General features: G+C 36.6%; 2 protein-coding genes and 1 non-coding gene across 5 annotated transcripts; 1 reads left to right on the top strand and 2 right to left on the bottom strand.

Annotated features, from left to right (window-relative positions):
* Nucleotides 1-302: 302 nt before the first annotated feature.
* Nucleotides 303-1,323, bottom strand: LOC141588261 (uncharacterized). The gene is made up of 3 exons (XM_074409711.1): nt 1,237-1,323; nt 546-1,076; nt 303-389 (listed from the first exon to the last, which is right to left on the bottom strand). The coding sequence occupies exons 1-3, from the start codon at nt 1,321-1,323 to the stop codon at nt 303-305; spliced, it is 705 nt and encodes a 234-aa protein (XP_074265812.1).
* Nucleotides 1,324-2,782: 1,459 nt separating this feature from the next.
* TRNAR-UCU (transfer RNA arginine (anticodon UCU)) lies at nt 2,783-2,855 on the bottom strand. Its single transcript has one exon. It is a non-coding gene; the product is annotated as a tRNA-Arg (tRNA).
* Nucleotides 2,856-4,063: 1,208 nt separating this feature from the next.
* Nucleotides 4,064-12,617, top strand: LOC141586905 (alpha-mannosidase). 3 transcript variants are annotated; one of them, XM_074408303.1, is made up of 29 exons: nt 4,064-4,291; nt 4,432-4,515; nt 4,647-4,735; nt 5,578-5,752; nt 5,840-5,959; nt 6,058-6,144; nt 6,229-6,300; nt 6,422-6,535; nt 6,625-6,725; nt 7,042-7,135; nt 7,570-7,737; nt 7,886-7,975; nt 8,164-8,229; nt 8,309-8,365; nt 8,485-8,704; nt 8,816-8,946; nt 9,219-9,284; nt 9,360-9,416; nt 9,528-9,599; nt 9,687-9,734; nt 9,850-9,966; nt 10,084-10,149; nt 10,319-10,431; nt 10,563-10,647; nt 11,280-11,390; nt 11,465-11,560; nt 11,642-11,689; nt 12,057-12,125; nt 12,286-12,617. In XM_074408303.1, the coding sequence occupies exons 1-29, from the start codon at nt 4,079-4,081 to the stop codon at nt 12,478-12,480; spliced, it is 3,024 nt and encodes a 1,007-aa protein (XP_074264404.1). In that variant the 5' UTR covers nt 4,064-4,078; the 3' UTR covers nt 12,481-12,617. The 3 variants fall into 3 exon arrangements, with proteins under 3 accessions (XP_074264404.1, XP_074264406.1, XP_074264405.1); XM_074408305.1 differs by lacking the exons at nt 4,064-4,291; nt 4,432-4,515; nt 4,647-4,735 and adding an exon at nt 5,397-5,492; XM_074408304.1 differs by lacking the exons at nt 4,064-4,291; nt 4,432-4,515; nt 4,647-4,735 and adding an exon at nt 5,399-5,492 and having other exon boundaries at nt 5,607-5,752.
* The last annotated feature ends 206 nt before the right edge of the window (nt 12,618-12,823 follow it).

Raw genomic sequence — 12,823 nt, 5'->3', positions numbered from 1 at the left:
CCTCAGTAGTAACAAGGGCCATGATAATTTCAGTATGAGCCAAACTTAAGCATTTTCCTTGCTTCACCACTTTCAACTTCACATGTTCCACATTCTTAGATGTACCCAGAAGAGAAATATAATACTACTCAAAGGTAGCCGTTATATCCTCACTCTTGGTACAAAGATGATCCCTCATGTCCTTCACTTGATAAACTCTGTTCCTGACCCTTCTTTTCTTGATACTAGAATGGAAAAAGGAGGTACTAGTATCCCTATCCTTCAACCAAGCATTCTTTGCTTTTTGTTTCAAAAACTCAAGTCTAGCCTTTGAAAGGAAATCCACTTCTAGCACAAGCTTTCTCAGCATTACACAGCTCCTCATTTAGGGGACCCTCCCTAAGCTTAATCTGAATTAAGAGACAGTTCAGTGACCATGGTTAGATTTTCAATGTCACTGAATTGATCAGCATTCAGTTTCTTAAGCTCCTGCTTCATTCCTTTTAGTTTAGATATCACTTGATACATGAGAGTTCCCTGAACTTCCATCTCCCAACCTCTCTCACCACATCTTCATATCCATCAGCCATAGCCCACATATTAAAATACTTGAATGGTGCTTTCTTCCTCTCCACCAACTCATCAAAACTAATTAAACAAGGGCAATGGTCAAAGAGGCCCTCAGGTAGAAAATTAGCATAGCTACAAGGGAAATCATTCAACCACTCCTCATTTATGAAAACTCTGTCAATCCTGCTATACACTTTCCCATCATATTCATGTTTATTATTCCATGTATAGAAGGAGCCACACCCCTTCATATCATACAAATTAAACTCTAGCATAGTTTGCATCATATGTCTCATCTCTGCATTAGTTACATTTGCCCCTCCTATTCTCTCATCAGCAGCCATGATGGCATTGAAGTCCCCATATACCATCCATGGACCACTGATCAGCACAGAATATAACTTCAACTTTTCAAATAAGCTATCTCTTTCAACAACTTTATTAAACCCATAGACTACAATCTTCCAGAATTTAATTCTTCTGCTTTTATTAGTTACTTCAGCATGAATGCATTGGGCTGTGACATCCTTTACATTCACACAAAACAAACTAGGCTCCCAAATCAATCAAATCCTACCCCCTTATGAAGGCTGATGTTAGTGCAAATAGACCAGTCCTCACAAATATTATTTTTCACCTGACTCCCATTCTTCTTATTTTAGTTTCTAATAATCCAAATAAACCTACTTTATTCGGCTTAAGAAACCATTTTATTTCATTCTGTTTATCACTACCATTCATACCTCTTATGTTCGAAAAGCCACAACTACCCATTATCAGATAAATGTTTGTTAGTTTTCTCTTTCTCATACAATACCCTTTCAATCAACTAAGCCTTTGATTTCTGTAAAGAGAGAGCCAGAGATTCCATGAATGTTGACCCACCACGAGTATACATCCTTCGTTCCCCATTATCCCTCTTCAACATTCTAGATATAAATCTCCTTGGGACAGATTGTTCAATCACAGGCACAGAACCAGGTTCATGAGAAGGAGCAATCCTTACCACAATTGGAGTTTGTTGGACCCTCTGACCTTTTTGAATGACAAGTTGTTGAGTCTGCTTATCCTTCTGCACTGTAGGCCTTTCACCTTTATACCACTTGCTTGGGCGTTGAGCCACCTGAGGTTGAGCATTTATAGGCTGCTGAGGGTTCTGAACAGGTTTAGGCTTCTAGATTTTTTTCCCCGAACACCAGTTCCATTTCCTACACACATCCTCAGTATGTCCCATCTCATGACAGCTAGTACAGGTAATAGGTAACCAGTCATATACCACCTAGCCCTCTGTATTTTATCAAAGAATTGCAATTCAGTGAGAAAATTTTGCCCAATCGTTACCTCAACCATTATCCTTGCATACCCTAGGAAAGCTTTGTTGGATGCGACTTCATCACATCTGATAAAAGTACCCACACCTCCACAAATTTTTTTCAGACAATTAATACCCCAGAATTTGATATCTAATCCGTGTATTTTCATTCAAAGAGGAATCTTCGACACATCACGCTTCAAAACTCTGAGCCAGGTTTCCATTCATTGACATTTATAAGCTTGTTATCAAATAACAAGTGACCATTTTGCAATACCATTTTCTGATGTTCCTTCGTTTTAAAATGCACAAGAAATATCCCATTTGGAAGAAACGACACCCTATCTACCCCATAAATCTGCCACACCCTCTTAACAAACCTAGTAATGACATTACTAAGAGGGTTTGCTCCCAGAACATAGCAGTACACAGAAATAGACCAGAAAGAAATCTCACCAGCAACATCCTCTTTTATTAGGCGGAGCAATGTTTGAGGTTAGGATTCCTCGGTTTCCTCCAGGTTAGGAATATCCATGTCGTACTCCCCAATTCTCTATAATTGAATCCAAATCATTTTCAAAATCGGGCGATGAAATTAGTATGTGACGAGCCGCTAATTTGCCCTTTCCTTTACTTGAAGAAGACGAACTACCATTTTTTTTTATGATTTTCCTCCTGTATTTAGTATAGGATTTTTATTGGTTTTACGAGATCGAGCCATTGCTGCTAATCAAAAAAATCCTAGAAATAAAAAAGGTTTCTCTCTCGAATTGAATTCTTTACGTTTACTTTTTTGGGCACTATTTATAAGTGAGAAAATTTTCAATACATATAAAACAAACGTAAATAATTCAATGAAATAAAGGAAATACGGGGAAATAAATTGAAGAAAAACCCATGGCAAAATGGAAAAAATTGAAGCACGCCCGGTGGGACTCGAACCCACAATCGTTTGATTAGAAGTCAAACGCCTTATCCATTAGGCCACGGGCGCTTCTTGTTTTCCTTACATTATAAATAATATTTATTACTTCAATTTTCTGCAAAAACTCGATGGTTTTTGTTCGCTTATGATATATCAAAGTGAAATTAATTCAAAATTAATAAAAAAGGTGGCCGCTATAATTCAATTCCATTGTTCTGGTAATTGGCCATTTATTTTCCTTGATTTTGAGCATAACTAATGTTTATTAGTTAATCTGTAGTTGGTTTTCATTTTATTGAAAGGAGTCAACTTTTGATTCTGGGTAGTGATTAAAGTTTCCAGTTTTTGGCTCAAAGATTTGATTTTCAAGTGTAAATTGAATTGTGGGTGTTTAATTTTCACATTGACAAAAATAAGGAGATGGGATACTCACATTTTGCATTTCTAGAGTTCAATTTCAGGATTAAATTCTATTGACTTGTGGGAGTCCTGGTCTCGCCTCGACGAAACCAAGGAAATGTGATCAATTTATAAGGGACGGGCTACTTATATTGCCAATTGATTTTAGGAACCTCGTCTAATATTTTACTGGCTCAAACAAAGTAAGAAGTTAAAATGCCAATCACATGTCCGTCCATCACTCCATCTGTTGCAGTAGTTAACTCTTATGCTATATTGTTCTGCATGTTAGTTTGTATTATTTTGATCAGTGACTGATAAGAAACACAAGTTTTTCGAGGGGGAGACCCTTCCAGATTTTCGGAAAAATAAAAGGTAGATTCTTTGTATTTGAGGACTTGAAGTTCTGATGTCTTTTTAGTTTGTGATGTGAAAATTTATGGAAAGGCAAGTATACCCACAAATGATTTGTACAAGCAAAAGAGATTAGTACTCTTAATTCGGTGGAAAAGTTGATTTTGTGGATTGTCATCTTTTATGGATTATGGTCCTGAGAAGTTTTGTTTCCGCATTTAGTGCTTTGTCTAGTTAGGTTAACAATTTGGAATTTGATGATCTTATTTAGGCTATGAAGATGCATGTAGTAAATGCCAATGTAGCTTATTTAGTGTACTCTCAACACTTGTAGGGTGTGGCCACAACCTCACTGAAAACCGTATCCGACTTTTGTGCAGATAGAGGAAATCCATTCTGAGTAAAAATCATGATTTTGGAGAATTGAGTATTTAAAGGAGTAAGCATCTTATCAGTTCCCTTCTATCTTTGTCATTTTTTAAGTTAATTAATTGTGCATAATACTAAATGCTTTGAGGAGCGTTTGAAAATACGTAACTATGGGAAAATCTATTAGGACTGTACGTGTTTTCGTGTTCACTCTAGCTGTTTTCTCGTTGTTTGTATCAATCTTTTGTGTAAAATACAATACCAGTGCTGGTGTTGTCAATGACAAGTTGAATGTCCATTTGGTTCCACATTCACATGACGATGTTGGATGGTTAAGGACAGTTGATCAGTACTTTGTTGGATCATATAATACTGGCCTTCAGGTTGCATATTTTTTTTTTGTTTTTTTCTTATGTTTGTTGGTTTCTGTGTGTTTTATGCAGGAAAGGCTATGCAAATTTCTTCTTCCTTCTCGTAGTTTTAGAATATTCAGTGAACATTTTGTCTATGAATGGCTCTGTAGGGTGCCTGTGTTGAGAATGTTCTTGATTCGGTTGTTGAAGCGTTGCGACGTGATCCAAATAGGAAGTTTGTCTTTGCCGAACAGGTTAGATACTTGGCTTTAAAAAAAATAATCCAGGATAATAGGAAATTTGTGTTGAAGCATTGCGATGTGCTGCTCTGAATAATATATAAGAAAAAACAAGGGTTTAAACTGAAGCTTTGAAATGCATTCAGGCTTTCTTTCAGCGGTGGTGGGCGATCCAAGAATTGGAAATTCAAGCAGCAGTGAAAAAACTGGTTGATGCTGGACAATTGGAATTCATGTAATTTTCTTCAATTCATTCTTTTTCCCGTTTAACTCTGTTAATGTGTTATTAGAGTTTCTGAAAATATTTATGTAGTAATGGTGGCTGGTGTATGCATGATGAAGCAACCACCCATTATTTATTACCATATTTATTAATAATGAATATTTTTCTAATAAAACCTATTAAAGTAGCGTTAAAATTATACCCAACTCTTTACAAACTCAAGTATATTTTTTTAGATTTATAAAACAAAGTATACATAACATAAATCATATCTACGAATGCATGATTAAGCATTCTAAAGTGGCGATGTTTGTCTTTATTTTATTTTAGAGTGCAATTCATATGCATTTCATCATATTTTGTACAATTTTATACACTGTATATTTTAAAAGTTGTAACTGAAGATATTACGCTTATTATTTCCTAGGTAAGTCGTAAATTTTAGGGCCCGAAAAGCCCATTTAGTCCCAAAAGCCCGCATTAGCCCATAAGGGTCGGGTTTGGGCTTGCTAAATAAGCCCACACATTTGACCCGACCCGGCCCGGCCCACACAAATGGGTCGCTTTTATTAGAAAGGCCCGGCCCAAGCCCGCATTGGCCCGACCCATGATCACCTCTAGCTCTGAATAATATATAAGAAAAAACAAGGGTTTAAACTGAAGCTTTGATATGCATTCAGGCTTTCTTTCAGCGGTGGTGGGCGATCCAAGAATTGGAAATTCAAGCAGCAGTGAAAAAACTGGTTGATGCTGGACAATTGGAATTCATGTAATTTTCTTCAATTCATTCTTTTTCCCGTTTAACTCTGTTAATGTGTTATTAGAGTTTCTGAAGGGGTCAGTATTATATGTAGTAATGGTGGCTGGTGTATGCATGATGAAGCAACCACCCATTATATAGACATGATTGATCAGACGACTCTAGGGCACCGCTATATAATGGAACAGTTCAACAAGACACCACGTGCAGGATGGCAGATTGACCCTTTTGGACATTCTGCAGTACAAGGCTACCTCCTTGGGGCCGAGGTATGTAGTTCTACCTTTTTATGTCATTTCATATTACTACGCTCATTAAATGGCATGTAAGCATTCAAATTTTGTGTTTTTAATTAGCTCGGATTCGATTCGGTGCACTTTGCAAGAATTGATTATCAAGACAGAGATAGGCGTAAGGATCATAAATCTCTTGAAACAATATGGCGTGGCTCACAGACGTTTGGTAGCTCATCTCAGGTTTTTAATATCTATATTATTCAAATCGATTTCAACTTGAGTTTTTACCTTCTATTTTTCTACATGTTTAATGTTTGCTGTCCTCAATTTTCTGCTAGATCTTTTCCAATGCATTTCCTGTTCACTACAGTCCTCCAGATCCCTTTCATTTTGAAGTGAATGATTTCCGATCCATACCTGTCCAGGTTTCTCCTACAAAATGAATGCACAAAAAATTCATTTATTTTGTTTATTTCTTCCCCCTCATCCCATTCATTATGTAATTGTAGGATAATCCCTTTTTATATGACTACAATGTTGCTGAACGAGTCAAAGATTTCATTAGTTCTTCTTTACATCAGGTACGGGTGTATGGCACTTCAACTGTCTCCTTTCACTAATTTGATCTTTTTGAAAAGAAAAAAACTTGATCTTTTCTAATTTTACAGGTGAATGGTTACTAACTACCCAATTATCGTGTAGGCCAATCTGACTCGAACAAACCACATTATGTGGACGATGGGTGATGATTTTGTATATCAGTATGCTGAATCTTGGTTCAAACAAATGGACAAATTGATTCATTATGTTAACAAGGTAACTACGGAGTTATCTTGTTGTACGCACTTCACTTCTCAAGCAAATTCTTTCGTTAGTAAATCTGAGTTATCTTTTGTTTATTATAGGATGGACGAGTGAACGCTCTCTATTCAACTCCTTCTGTCTATGTTGATGCTAAATATGCTGCAAATGAAACTTGGCCTCTCAAATCTCATGACTATTTTCCGTGAGTGATAGCTGACTTGATATAGCACTCCCTCTCACACGGTTGTGTTAAAGCAGTGAGTTTTGTATGAGATGGTCTCATATGTGAAATCAAACCAAATTCTTATATACTCCTACTTCTCATTAAATTATGAAGTTTAAGGGTTGGTCTCACATGTATGACCATCTCATATGCGTTTTATGTTTGTCAAGATGCACCAGAAGACAATCTTGAATGCTTTGTATAATTGTATGACAATTTATTGTAGCTTACCTGATTCACTACGATATGAGCTTTTCATTCGTCGTTGAATCTCTGATGTCTATATTTTTCACAGGTATGCGGACCGTGAAAATGCTTATTGGACAGGATATTTCACAAGTCGGCCCGCCTTCAAGCGATATGTTCGGTCTCTGAGTGGATATTATGTGGTAATAACTTGAGTATCCGTTTTTCATAAAGAAATTTTGATACTCCGTATAAGAATGAAGAATTGTGAGTCTCTTCCTTAATGTTTTCTGTTGTAATTGTGGCAGAATGTATACAAAGTATAATCAATTTGACATTGACCCCGAGTCCCTCCGTCTCATCCATTTCGTTACGTTCGCTTTCCGGTCGGTTATTTTATTTAAACACATGCGAGTGATGCATGGCTATTTTGTGATTGAAGTTATGTGTATGTGAGTGTGTAACAATGTGGGCCTACCAGTCACACAGTTCCAGTTCAGATACGGTAGATCAGTCATTTTAACACCAAAAACTCTCCTAAATAGATTATGCACAGAAATGGCTTAGGGGGGACCAAAATGAAATATGGCTTAGACAGGGAGTATTTATTTAAACATACTTTTATTGTATGTATTAGGCCGCACGTCAACTGGAATATCTTTTTGGGAGAAGCCCAGCCGGTCCAAACACTTTCAGTTTAGGGGATGCATTAGGTACAGCGCAGCACCATGATGCTGTCAGTGGAACTGCTCAACAGAAGACGACAAATGACTATATGAGGCGCCTGGCTGCTGGAGCTTCTGAGGTGATTTATCAACTTAAGAAACAAGCTCTTGAATCGTGACCGGCTTTGCGCTTAAATTTTTGCTTTTTTTTGGTTATATGGAACAAGAATAGTCCCAGCTTGATCGTATTTGCTTCCTGAAACTTATATTATGAGTGATGTCTTATAGGCGGAAGAAGTTACAAATTCAGCACTGGGATGCCTTCTTGGTGCAAAATCGAAAACTCATTGCAATACCTCCGTCATTAATTTTGACCAGGTAAAGTTTGAAACCGTGATTGTCTTGATGATCAAACTTGTGTCTACTTTACTACTATCAATTTTTAGACATCTTGATTGGTTACTTACCAATATTTTTAATACACTTCACAATTTTATTTTATTTTATTATCCTGACCGCGTCTTGGATAATTGTTTCTTTAATGTTTTGTTAACTTCTGTTATCAGTGTCAGCTTCTCAACATAAGCTATTGCCCATCAACAGAACAAGCGATCCCGACAGGGCAAAGTTTGGTAATTAATCATTTTTGAAATTCTGTTTCTTTCTAAGGAGCTTTAGTTTTCAATATTTCATTGTTACTGATTTCTGCAGATTGTGGTGGCGTATAATCCGCTTGGATGGAATCGTACCGATGTCATCAGAATCCCAGTAAGCATTTTGTTTTCTTCCTGATTGCTTCTAATAATACTTAAAAAATTTACATTCGTGCCAAACATACTTAATCTGTACTTTCCGACATGTAGATTGATTTAGCTATTTATGTCTAGGTCGATGATGCTAACCTCGTGGTCAAAGATTTCTCCGGCCATGTGGTAGAAGCGCAATATATTGAAATGGATAATGTGACAATAAAATTGAGAAACTTGTATACCAAGTCTTACCTCGGAGTAACATCAGCTAAGGCCCCCAAATTCTGGCTTTGTTTCGGTGTTTCTGTTTCGCCATTGGGTTGGAATACATACTTCATTTCCCGGAATAATGGAAAAGGTAAGCTCTTTGTCTACCAATGGTCTTAAACTGTACAGTATATATTCGTATTAGATCTGCTTTGCTCATTATTTTATCTCTTTTTGTTTGTTGTTGTATATACCATAAAAGGGATCAAAAGAAGCAATTTAGTTGTTATGAACACTCGGCAGAATGGGACTGTTGATATCGGACCAGGAAAATTGAAAATGTCATTTTCTCCATCAGGTCAATTGCTCAACATGTTTAATGCTGAAACAAAGGTGAGATATATGGATTTTATTCTCTTTTGTGAATCAAACATATTATTTCTAATAGCTTTCATGGCTCCACATTTTATGATTTTCTTAGCTTTTTGTATTGACTACTTATCCTCTTTTCCTTATTTTTTTCTTTTTCATTTTTTTACCTGTTGTGGACGGTTCAAATGATGATTCATGTTAGTCGACCAAATATCATTTGCTTTTGCTGACTTTGTTGTAGAGAATTTAAGCGAGTAATAATTCACTATTTTTTGGAATTTTACATGCTCTAGGTTTTTCAACCAATGCAACAACATTTTCTCAGCTATAATTCAAGTATGGGTGAAACTGATGGTCAGGTATGCATTTAATTACACCAAGTCATTACATAAAACTATTATTTATAACATTTAACACAAAAGTATAATTGGCAGGCTTCTGGTGCATACATATTTCGACCTTCTGGTGATCCATCTGCAGTGAACAGCTCGGTAGCCAAACTCTTTCTACATTCAAGTTAGCTGTCTTATTTTATAATCGCAATTCAGTGAGCACCAATAAATAAGATTTAGATGCCTTGTATTTTTGTATTCTCTCTGTAGGGGCTTATGACGGTCGTTCGTGGACCGCTTGTAGATGAAATTCACCAACAGTATGATTCTTGGATATACCAGGTTATTGATTTTCTTTATAAAACTAGTTGAGTATTTCATTTCTCTTTATTCTACAAAATCTCTGAAATTATTCATAATGTCATCTAGGTGACCCGACTATTTAGGGATAAAGAGCATGCTGAAGTGGAATTTACTGTAAGCATCTGGCTATGTGTTTTGCATTGTTCTGATGAGTTTGAAAGGACATACATTGTGATTCAAATGAATTGCGCAAATGACTATAATAACATTATTCAATTTCTTGTTAAAGATTGGCCCAATTCCCGTTGATGAAGTGGGTAAGGAGGTGATCACGAGGTTGAAAACAAATTTATCAACAAATAAGGAGTTCTACACAGACTCCAATGGAAGAGATTTCCTGAAACGGGCAAGTTTTTCTCATTATTTTCTCGCTTTTTCTTATGTTGGTGGGCTATAATGGTTTTGGGGGTTTATGTGGTTTGATTGATCCTAGATTCTCCTGTTCCAATATTATTTCTATCAGGTTCGGGATTACAGAGAAGACTGGAATCTTGTGGTCAATCAACCAGTGGCTGGAAACTATTATCCGGTATTACATCATCATAATTTGTCTTTTGATGAATTTATTTTTTCACTCTATATCTTATGGTTAATGAAGTCCTATCTTTGATTATTCCTGTTTTTAGATTCCTTGGAACTTAGACTATACCTAATGTTTCCTTTTTTTTTTTTTTTTTTTCACTTCATGATGTCTTCAGATAAATCTTGGTATATATGTAAATGACAGTAGGAATGAGTTCTCGGTTTTGGTTGATCGTGCAACGGGTGGATCCAGCATTCACGATGGTGAAGTTGAGCTAATGCTCCACCGGTAAGATATTTTTTGATCCATCTAATACACCCCCACCTGTTCACGCCCCAAGAAAAATGATAAAATATGGTTGTCTAACCTTGTAAATTGAACATTTTCTCCCTCCTGATTTGCACTTTCCTTTGAGTAAGGCGCACACTTGTTGATGACGGTAGAGGTGTGGAGGAACCCCTCAACGAACAAGTTTGTGTGGATCGCACATGTGAAGGACTTACGGTATGAGCTTGTCTCTTATTCTCAATTTTTCCATTCACATGATATGTTACTTCAGCTCTTTACACATATGACCTTATGCATATTCATGTCCAATTACGAAATTCAAGGATATGGGTGTGGAACCCGTACCATTACCAAACCCTTGCCCATCCGACACTTCTCCTGGAAGAGCCAAAAAACGGAGACCCACATCACAAAAGTAGAGAAACAGACGTATGAAACTTTTTGTTTGATCGAGTAATAATTACTCTAAAAGCCTTCTTTTTAAACAGGCTTGGTGTTTCAATTTAAACAATAAAATAAGTATTTAATATTCATAAATAAATTTATGTTTTGAAGGCGTGTCCCTAAACCGTATCTTCATTCTAGCATAGAATCCTCGTGTCTAAAAATTGAGTCATGCTTTTTCTGACACTTTGATATACACCTACGCCAGAGTATGAGTAGTTTAGTTCACATGATGACTAGGAGATTAGTTTCGGTCTTTCGCCTCTGAGTTATGCTCTCGCCTTTTGTGTTCTCTTTTCGTTGAATTCTTTTCCAAAACGATCTTGTTACATATTATGGCTACTAGTTGGGCCGTTAACTGTGGTTTTTTTTTTTTTTTGTTAATCTTTGGTTCTCATATGTAGATACGTGGTCAATATTATATGAACATCCACAAGTTGGGATATGGAGCTCAATGGCGAAGAACTGCTGGTCAAGAAATCTACTCCCCACTTCTTTTGGCTTTTGCTCATGAGGTACGACTCAACTACACAATATAGTCAGAATAGGATATCAATGTGTAAAATCTAATGTATGAACCGCTGTACAGAATTCAGACAACTGGAAAGCTTCTCGATTAACAAAAGCTACCTCCATGGATCCAAGCTACAGTTTGCCACTTAATGTTGCATTGATAACTCTTCAGGTACATCGTCATCCTTGAAGTTCATTTCTACTACATATTTGCCTGTAAGGTTTTCTGCTGATAATTAGAATAACTTTACAGGAGCTGGAAGACAAGACTGTACTACTCAGGTTGGCACATCTTTATGAGGTAAAACCTATCTTTACCAATTCGTTTGTTCATATATATTGAAAACATAATTCTTGAAGCAAATGCCGGGTAGCTAGCTTAACTGGAAAGTAGTGGTTGTTAATCATGGCATGGTTTGAAACTCACGAGGATCAAAATCACCCGAGCTATATTGGTACTCAACTTCGCATTTCGATATTTTCTCAACTTGGCTTAAATGGTAATGTCATTAAAAGGTGGTATTCACGAGTCTCATAAAGCTGCCTACATAAAAATTGCTCTCGTGGCTCCATTTACACTTAAAGAAGCTAAAATGCTAGATTCCGTACCATTTCAGTTCTGCTAAACTATTTTTACCCTAAGCAATTTCTGGGTTTTATTTACATAGGCTGGCGAAGATGCTGTATACTCGAAAATGGCCGTGGTTGAACTCAAAAAGATATTTGCTGAAAAAAGGGTAAGGTTTCATTGTCTTACCATTTTTCTCTGTGGTGAAAAATCATGCAATCAATAGTGAGCAATCACAAGTTCTTAACCTAAGAAAAAGACTGCATATTGTACTGCAGCATTCTGAAATGTCGAAAACCAGTAAGAAACCTGATACATTAATTTGACAGATAAAAGAGGTAAAAGAGATGAGCTTATCAGCAAACCAGGAGAAGTCAAAGATGAGAAGGCTAGAATGGAGAGTGGAGGGCGACAATATTAAGACCGGGGAGCAGACACCTCTTAGAGGCGGCCCTGTAGATGCTTCAACCCTGGTGGTTGAGCTTGGTCCTATGGAAATCCGCACTTTCTTGCTCAAGTTCTGAGTTTAAATGCTTATTTTCCTCATTTTATGTAAAAGATATCAATATAGTACATTCCCAATATAACTGATGAACAAAAATCTGTTCATTATACACTCCTGTGAGATTATATAATAAAAGTGTTTACTAAAGGCAAGGGCAAGTTTTGACTTTCGACAAATATATATTCGTACTGAGTAATCAATGACTTAACAACTTGTTACGAGTAAAATAACGTGCCGAACTCTAGCCGTGGCTGATTTGTTCGGTGAAACTAGATATCAGATTCAAGTGGTCTGGAATTCTGGATTACTACTTCAAAATCGCCTAATGAGTCTCTATTGTTCTTGGCGGTGTCCGGTGTGAT

This window comes from Silene latifolia, chromosome 6, assembly GCF_048544455.1.
Source record: "Silene latifolia isolate original U9 population chromosome 6, ASM4854445v1, whole genome shotgun sequence".
Lineage (NCBI taxonomy): Eukaryota > Viridiplantae > Streptophyta > Magnoliopsida > Caryophyllales > Caryophyllaceae > Silene > Silene latifolia.
Note: the sequence above shows the minus strand (reverse complement) of the source record. Positions and strands in the feature narration are given on the sequence as shown.

Coding starts and splice junctions, on each gene's coding strand:
- LOC141588261 (XM_074409711.1), bottom strand. CDS start 1,323: ATGGGTAGTTGTGGCTTTTCGAACATAAGAGGTATGAATGGTAGTGAT. Junction 1,077..1,236: donor GGTTTCTTAAGCCGAATAAA/GTAGGTTTATTT, acceptor GTGAATGTAAAG/GATGTCACAGCCCAATGCAT. Junction 390..545: donor CTGATGGATATGAAGATGTG/GTGAGAGAGGTT, acceptor CTCTTAATTCAG/ATTAAGCTTAGGGAGGGTCC.
- LOC141586905 (XM_074408303.1), top strand. CDS start 4,079: ATGGGAAAATCTATTAGGACTGTACGTGTTTTCGTGTTCACTCTAGCT. Junction 9,600..9,686: donor ATGATTCTTGGATATACCAG/GTTATTGATTTT, acceptor AATGTCATCTAG/GTGACCCGACTATTTAGGGA. Junction 9,735..9,849: donor ATGCTGAAGTGGAATTTACT/GTAAGCATCTGG, acceptor TTCTTGTTAAAG/ATTGGCCCAATTCCCGTTGA.